This window comes from Lagenorhynchus albirostris, chromosome 20, assembly GCF_949774975.1.
Source record: "Lagenorhynchus albirostris chromosome 20, mLagAlb1.1, whole genome shotgun sequence".
NCBI lineage: Eukaryota > Metazoa > Chordata > Mammalia > Artiodactyla > Delphinidae > Lagenorhynchus > Lagenorhynchus albirostris.
Genome location: NC_083114.1, coordinates 30,756,338 through 30,765,008, shown reverse-complemented (window position 1 = coordinate 30,765,008; position 8,671 = coordinate 30,756,338). Strand labels below are relative to the sequence as shown.

Genomic DNA, 8,671 nt, shown 5'->3' with positions numbered 1-8,671 from the left:
TGAAACAGAAATAAACAGAGAGTAGAGGTATCAACCATGTATTTCATGTCCTTTTCTAGAATAAACAATGTTTATTAGGAAGCTGTACCCCCATTTACAATAAGTATCAACAATATCATGAAATAGTGGAACAATTACTGTCCAAATACTGAACTCCTGTAACCAAAACACATTTTATGTTCAAGAAAACACAGTATCACACACCAAAAATCACCCCATACACACCAAAACCAAAAATCAGCTCCAGTTTAGGACTGTACTGGCTGGAAAACACTTATTGTGTTACTGCTTTAAGAACCCCACGGAGCACCTTGTAACTCATCAACTGCACATTTTCCTTCGTAGGGAAACAAGGTCCTCTCTCAGTCACGTAGGCATATGGAAATCTCAAAACCCAGAGGCCATCAGGTGGGAGAGTGATTTCTTGTTTTTCTGGGTAGAATACTGGACATGGTGGTGGGCCTGGCTGAACCTGAAAAACACAGGTTATATGATTAATATATTTCAATAAGAAACACCTGAAAGATAAGTGCCTAAACAAAGGATAAGTTCACAGAGCACATAAGATTAAGCAGGTAATATGTACATTCTTAACTCCAATCATATCTGATATTACATTAAATAATCTCAAATACTATCCTGCTTTTCTACAGATTTTTAACTTCAAGTTCTGCCTCTAACCAGATGACGTGAATTGATGGTGTGAACTGATTAACACACCTACAATCTATTTTTCAAGAAACACAATGTTAGGTATAAGAGGTATTTAAAATTAAGACCTGTTTAATTAGTTTGACACCCTGTACTTTTTTCATATAATCAAAACAAGCATCGGCATTTTTTGTTTGTCTGAGGACAAAAAGGGTTATATTTCTTACCTGAGGCATTAGTATTATCTGCAAAGGAGCATCAGGAACCACAACGAAAAGCCTCATAAGTTGAGCATAATGTGGTTTTAGCCCTCTACCCTGAGATGATGACAGAATATATAAGGGCATATCACTATTCAGGGCTTTTAAAGCTGATTCCTTGGGCCCACTTCCCATTACTTTCATTACTTTGTCAGGTCCTGAGCACATAAATCTTCGTCCTCGAGAGTCTTCATATTCAAAGCCCACAAATGCTCGCGCTATGTCATCTCGCCGTCTTCCTCTTCCCATTACAACTGCACTTCTCTTTCCAGGAACAGCTTTATTTGGAGCAGGCCAAGAATTTGTGTCTAAGTCTCCTTCATCTTCAGCCCTAGTCCTGATGACAATGTCCCAAGGCATAAGATAGTTTGTTCCTGGAATGAAGCCCTGTTGGTCCAAACCAGTATGAAAGTTATAAGACTTAGCAGGGCCTAGTTTAATCAAAGACCAGCTGGAGAATTTAGGTAGGAGACCTTTGGGGCAATTTGAGTGTAGCATGCCCGGGAGATATTCAACTGTGGATGCCTGCCGATCAACCAAGTTTGGTCTCTTCTCAGTTTTTACTTCTCCTTGACCATGAACTTCTGGATTATCTCCTCCTGCTTGTGGGTCAGCTGGATAGGTACCTAAGCTATCTGTGGATTGGCCTAAGCTCAAAGCTAAACTCAGGCTTGTGCTCTCTCCTTGGGTTTGAGGTTCTTTTTCTTTAAGTTTATCAGCATCTGCATCTGGAGGGGCAGGAGATGATTCGTTTTTGGCAGGAGCAGGATCTGGAGTACTTGGTTCAAATACTGGGAAATTGATGTGATCCAATTTTCCACAACATTTTTCTTCCAGAAGCTATGGAGGAAGGAAAAAAACAAACAAACTAATCCTGTGAACCTTTCACTGAAAACAACACATGCTTCACTTTAAAAAGCAAGATCAACAGTTAATGGGTAAGCAAATAAGTACATATAAAGAAATTTCCCTTGTTAGATATCACACTGCAAGTCACATTTACTTATCTAGATATTTTGCTCCTGAAAAAGTATATTTTTACTCAGATGGTCGTTAGCAAAAAAAAAAAAAAAAAAAAGAGAGAGAGAGAGAAGAGGAGGAAAAAATGTAGAGTCTACCTGATAAAAGTCATAGTTAGCTGCCTTGATATCAAAGGGATCATCTCGAGGTGCCTGTTTCCTTCCACAGTTACAGGCACCAGTGGATCGAGCTCGGCTATTGTGATACAGCACAGGAGGATTTCTATCAGGCTCTGGTTTTTCTCCTGGAAAATATAAGTCACTATTAATTTTACACACAATGCAGACCCAAATTTATTTTGCATTCAATTGCACCTTAACCCCCAAATTTCTCCAACCAGTTCTTTGGAAATGAGAAGTAAAAAACCACCCAAAACACAAAAACTTGACTAAACACATCTAACAGAAGCAAGTGAAAATACATGACATAATACATATTTTTAATCTAAACTTTTAGGGTCTCTAAGTAAATTTTATCATCATCATAGTGCCCATACATTTCACTATATTCATTTCAGTTAAACAAAAGGTAAAAATGTTAATATGAAATTCCTGAAACTTTGTATTATTTAATAGTTCTCATTTACTAATCCCCTAGGGTTCATTCTTTAAATACAAGAACATAATTAGTAGTCATAGCTGATTTTTCTTTTTACAGCAGGAGAAAAAACTTAAATCTGATGTACCTAAATTTCTGCAGGGCCCTCTTTTTAAAAACATAATGAACAAACTCTCTTAAAACAAGAATAAAAACACAGCTCAAAGTTTTGATTTCAAAATACTGAGAAAATTTTGGCCACCTGATTTAGGTAAGGAGTGAAATTTATGTACACAGTGTTGATCAGTTAAACTCCTCTCCTCACAGAGCTGATGGCCATTGCTCCAAAACTTGTAGCAGTCCTCGTGTAACTGCATGGCATATTTGTGAAAGGCTGGACCCCTAGCATGTTGACTGTACACTCGAAGAGCCTGGGCAAGCTGATTCTTATGGACAGTCATTGTGTAATTATGAGGCAAATTTGACTGGTAGGCACTATGGGCCATGGGTAAAGCTTTTTGGCACCGGTTCTCTGAGAATTTTGTGTCAATATCCAAAAACCCTTCCAAGACTTTAATACTGCTTAAAATCTTAGACGTTAGCTCCCCAGTGGGAGAGCCCGGGTCCTCCTCTTTCCCATCGATAGCTACTTCATACAGTTTTGAAGCTGCTGAGATCCACTTCTGATAAGTAGGAAGTTCAAAATGCGAAGGCTGTGGGTTCCTGCCCACACTGTCATCAAAACCTTTCTTGCTTAGTACTAGCTCTACATGCTGCCATAGGAATTCCCGAAGAGTGAAATCCACTAGCTGCCCAGAAGAACTGGAACTGCTAGTGTCAGTGTGGAAAGACAGCTGTTGTCGGCTGTGCTGCCTCATCACCTGGTATCGCCTGGACCCAGAAAGGGGTGCAGGGACCAGCAAAGATTCAGGGTCTTTCACAGTACAATGACTCCTAAGTTGGTCCAGCAACATGCCTACTGGGTCCTCCTCCTGGCTTCCAGGAACTATGTACACAAACGCCTGATTGGCCGGCACAGTAAAGAGGCAGTTGATACTCTGATTAGTCAAGACACGACTCTTCCGGAAGATTCTATAAATCTGGTCTTCCAGGGCATGCTGCAGTCTCCTTTTGGGAGAATGCTTCTTGGGCTTCTCTGGATGAGCTGGGTCTTGATTCCGAGGGGGTTCCACTTTGAGTGCTCCATTGAGTTGAAAGAGGAAAAGGAGTCTAGGTGGGCAAGGTCTGCAGTTTAGCTTCCAGTCTTTGCCAACTGGACAATCCTTAATGGCTGTTTTGAGGAGGGGCAGTACTTTCTGTCTCAGTCCATCCAGGGCTCTGAATACTCGATCATAAGTGATGTCAAAGGAACAAGTGGGATGGACCAGAAGCAAGATGTGACAGACGGAGAAAAGGTAAAGGAGACTGAGGCACTGCAGTTTCTCTTGATGCTTCCAGAACTCGTGCGCTTCCGCATGAGGTAAAGGGAGGCCACCTCCAGCTTCCCCGCTCTGAAGGGCCCGACAAGCCCGGAGAAGCTGGGAATTGTCACAGATGGAAGTTAAAAGAAGATACAGAACTTTGCTTTCCTGGTTGTAATAGGCTTGCAGAAGGCTGTAGTCCTGGGAACCTGGCTCAGTTCGGTTCCCTTCCGCGACAGCTACACCTCCCCGAACTGGATCCCCGGACCCGGCGCCAGGGACCCCGGCTCCACCAGCCTCCCCGATGACCGCAGCCTCGGTCCTGATTCCAGGCCCCGAGTCTCCAGGATCTTGGCGGCGAAATAGGGGAAAAACCTGTCGGTCGCACACTGTGTTCACAAGTGAAAACTTCTCGGAATTCAGGCGCAGAGCCGTCTTGCCGAAGATTCCCACCACGCAGATCTCATCCTCCCGCCAAGGAGGCTCCGGTCCGCCAGCCGCGCTCCCACCACCCTCTGTAGGGGACCCCTCGGGACTTTCAGAGCCTGTCCAGGCTGAAGCGCCCATTAAAAGCTCTCTCAAACTGACAGGACCCGCCATGGTGCGGAGACTACTCTAGCGTTCTTCCGGTCCCTCCGGTAAACAGAACCGGCTCTCGTCCAAGTTTGAAATCCCTCCTCCGCTTCTTCAGTTCCTGCTTTCCTCTCACTTTAGGTTCCGCCTCTCGCTTCTCCTGTCATAGTTTTTCACCAAGGTTTTACCTAGTCCTACAGCACAGCTGATTTAAGATTTTCCTTAACCGGAGACTGTAGGAATTGAAATATCAGAAAGACATTTAGAAGCAGTTAGGGTTTTTTTTGTTTGTTCTTCTTGATAGACAAAACGTTTAATGAATGTTAAAAGTTACAAAATCATTTTAGTGAAAAGGAGAGCTGTGTTTGTGACAATCTAAAATGACATTACATGCAAGATAAAGGCAGAAGTAAGTAGTTTTGAAAAGGAATTATATTCACACTATGCTAGATTTAATTCTTGTCAAATATTTATAGAGCATCTACAACAGGTTTATTGTCCTCACCACATTAACCTCTTAATCCTTTCTACATCGTATTTTCTTTCTGACAACTACTCACCCACCCACTCATCTCACCTCCAACTTTTTTTTCACTACCAGTAGTGATTTTATTTTATTTTTATTGAAGTATAGTTGATTTACAATGTTGCGTTAGTTTCAGGTGTACATCAAAGTGATTCAGTTATACATATTTTTTCCTGATGCTTTTCCATAATAGGTTATTACAAGATATTGAGTATAGTTCTCTGTGCTATACAGTAAATCCTTGTTATTTATCTATCTTATATATATTGCTGTGTATCTCTTAATCCCATACTCCTAATTTACCCCCCCTCCTTTTTCCCCTTTGGTAATCATAAGTTTGTTGTCTATGTCTGAGAGTCTATTTCTGTTTTCTAAATAAGTTCATTTGTGGTTTTTTTTTGGATTCCACATATAAGTGATATAATATTTGTCTTTCTCTATGTGGCTTACTTCACTCAGTATGATAATCTCTAGGTCCATCCATGTTGCTGCAAATGGCAATATTTTATTCTTTTTTATAGCCAAGTAATATTCCATTATGTGTGTATGTGTATGTCATATATATGTCACATATATATGATATTATATATGCCTCATCTTCTTTATTCATTCATCTGTTGATGGACACTTAGGTTGCTTTCATGTCCTGGCTATTGTAAATAGTGCAATTGGGGTGCATGTATCTTTTCAAATTAGAGTTTTCGTCTTTTCTGGGTATGTGCCCAGGAGTGGGATTGCTGGATCATATGGTAACTCTATTTTTAGTTTTTTTTAAGGAACCTCCATACTATTTTCCATAATGGCTGCACCAATTTACATTTCGACCAACAGTGTAGGAGTGTTTCCTTTTCCCCACATCCTCTGTAGCATTTATTATTTGTAGACTTTTTGATGATGGCCATTCTGACCGGTGAGAGGTGATAACCTCATTGTAGTTTTGGGTTTGCATTTCTCTAATAATTAGCAATGTCGAGCATCTTGGAAGCAGTTAGTTTGCAGTTCAAGGAATAAAAAAATTCCACAAAAAAGAGTGTCAAATCACTCTTCTAAAAGTAGGAAACTGTTTCACTTTAAGCTCCAGAACCTTGCTGTAGAAGGATTAGTCTGCAGCCCAAAGAAGGAGCTTGTTAGAAATGCAGAATCTTAGTCCCCACCCCAGACCTACTAATCAGAACATGAATTTCAATAAATCCTAATGATTTGTACACACTTTATAGTTTGAGAAGCACCACTTTAAAAACATCTTTCAAAGCAAGGTGAACAGATTTCTTTCTTGACTCGTATCAATGGAAAAAAAAAGGCAGGGATTTTGAAAGGTTTATGGAATACAACAACAATAAAATATTATCAAACTCAGAAGAATATATACCAAAATGTTTAAAACGTGTTAGGATTTGTTTAGTTTTTTTTCTTTACTCCTTTTTTCCCTGCTTTTTAAAAAAATGGATTTTTTTTAGAGCAGTTTTAGGGTCATAGTGAGATTGAGCACAAAGTACAGAGTTCCCATATACCCTTTGCCCCTACACAGTCATAGGTCCCTTTACTATCAACACTGGGCTGCAGAGTGGTACATCTGTTACAATCTCTGAAACTACTTTGACAAATGATTATCACTCCCAAATTCATAGTTTCCATTAGGGTTTATTCTTGGTGCTGTGCATTCTGGGTTTGGATATGTATCCACCATTAACGTGTCATATAGAATAGTTTCACTGCGCTAAAAATCCTATGCATTCTACCTATTCATTTCTCCCTTCCCCCAAACTCCTGGCTACCACTGATCTTTTACTGTCTCCACAGTTTTGTCTTTACCAGAACGTCATACAGTTGGAATCATACATACAGTGCATAGCCTTTTCAGATTGGCTCCCTTCACTTGGTAATATGCATTTAAGTTTCTTCCGTGTATTTTATGATTTGCTAGCTCATTTCTTTTTTGTGCTGAATAATATTCCATTATCTGGATGTACCACAGTTTATTTACCTATTCACCTACTGAAAGACATCTTAATTGCTTTCAAGTTTTGGAAATTATGAATAAAGCTCCTATAAATGTCTGTAGGCAGGTTTTTGGGTGGACATACTCTTATTTTTATATCTCTATTTTCTAATTTTTCTACAATGAACACTTTCTTCAATGTGTAATATTAAAAAAATTCTTCCTTGAAGAAATGTGGAAAGCCTTAATTCAATGTTTGATTTGGCTGGCTGGAAGTTCAAATAGTTAAGATTTATTACTTTAAGAAAAATACTCTGGCTTTAAAGTAGAGATGAGATTAATTTGTGTTTAATGAGCCCTTACTTGGATGTCAAAAAATGATCACAATAAAAATCAAACAGATTAGTTACTCTGTGTATGGCTCTGTGCTAAGTCCTTACCAAGAATTATCTCATTTATGCATGATCTCACTTATCTGTGGAATCTAAAAAAAAAAAACCTAACAGAAACAGAGAACAAAGTGGTGGTTGTCAGATGAGGAGGTGGGTGGGGTAGTGGGGTGGATGATGGGTAGGAGGGGAATGGATGAAGGTGGTCAAAAAGTACATACTTCCAGTTATAAGGTAAATAAGTTCTGGGGATGTGATGTACTTCGTGGTGACTCTACACAGTGAACAATATTGTATATTTGAAAGTTGCTAAGAGATACATCTTAAAAGTTCTCACCACAGGAAAAATATTATAACTATATAAGGTGACCAAGGTTAACTAAATTTATTGTGGAAATCAGTTTGTAATAGATACATATATCAAACCATTATGTTGTATACCTTAAACAAATACATTATATGTCAATTATATCGCAAGAAAAGTGGTTAGGGAGAAGAATTATCATTTAATTCTCAAAGGAAGGGAGGGGCCCTAAGTCCTGGTGATGGTGTTTTTAATATATTAAGCTGTGTTGGGCTTCCATAAATTCTTCTCAATCAACACTTATTTACTAACAAGAATTTAGAAAGGAGTAGAGGTGGGCTTTCAAATGTATTTTTAAAAATTTTGTTTGTCTATTTGGTTTTTACTTGTTCGCTTCTCTACTTCTATATGTCCAGATTCTATCTCTCTTCTAAAAGCCAACTAAGATAAGAAATTGTACATGTTTATCCACATAAATTATATTGTGATCCTCATCATGTAGATTATTTGCTATGTTTAGTATGTGACGTTGCTACTATAATTTTAACAATTCTTTGACTTACAAATCCAGGAAAAAGTGTATATTAACCACATCCATTTGTATAGATTTCCCAAGTAAACAAAATGTTGAGAAACCAAATTGAAAATACTCTCTATGCAGCTGCTTCCCACTAGCTATCTATTTTACATTTGGTAGTATATATATGTCAATGCTACTCTCTCACTTCGTCCCAGCTTACCCCTCCCCCCTCCCCGTATCCTCAAGTCCATTCTGTAGTGGGTCTGTGTCTCCAATAGATGTAAAAAAAAAAAAAAAAAGAATCTCTAGAAGAAAACAAGAGTAACAACTCTCATACTTTGCTGAAGGGACCACAGATTGATTGGTACAACCACTTGGAAAACCAGTTTGACAGTATCTAGAAAATAGGCACGCTTTATAACCTAGCAGTTCCACTCCTAGATATACACACTAAAGTAACACTTGCATAAATGTACATGTTCAAGAATGTTCAAAATGGCATGCATAGCTCATGATAGCCAAAAACTAGAA

The 8,671-nt window shown here is 38.9% G+C and overlaps 1 protein-coding gene across 1 annotated transcript; it reads right to left on the bottom strand.

Annotated features, from left to right (window-relative positions):
• Positions 1–4,513, bottom strand: SMG8 (SMG8 nonsense mediated mRNA decay factor). The gene is made up of 4 exons (XM_060134463.1): positions 2,731–4,513; positions 2,030–2,175; positions 879–1,751; positions 1–472 (listed from the first exon to the last, which is right to left on the bottom strand). The coding sequence occupies exons 1-4, from the start codon at positions 4,487–4,489 to the stop codon at positions 275–277; spliced, it is 2,976 nt and encodes a 991-aa protein (XP_059990446.1). The 5' UTR covers positions 4,490–4,513; the 3' UTR covers positions 1–274.
• Between the last annotated feature and the right edge of the window lie 4,158 nt (positions 4,514–8,671).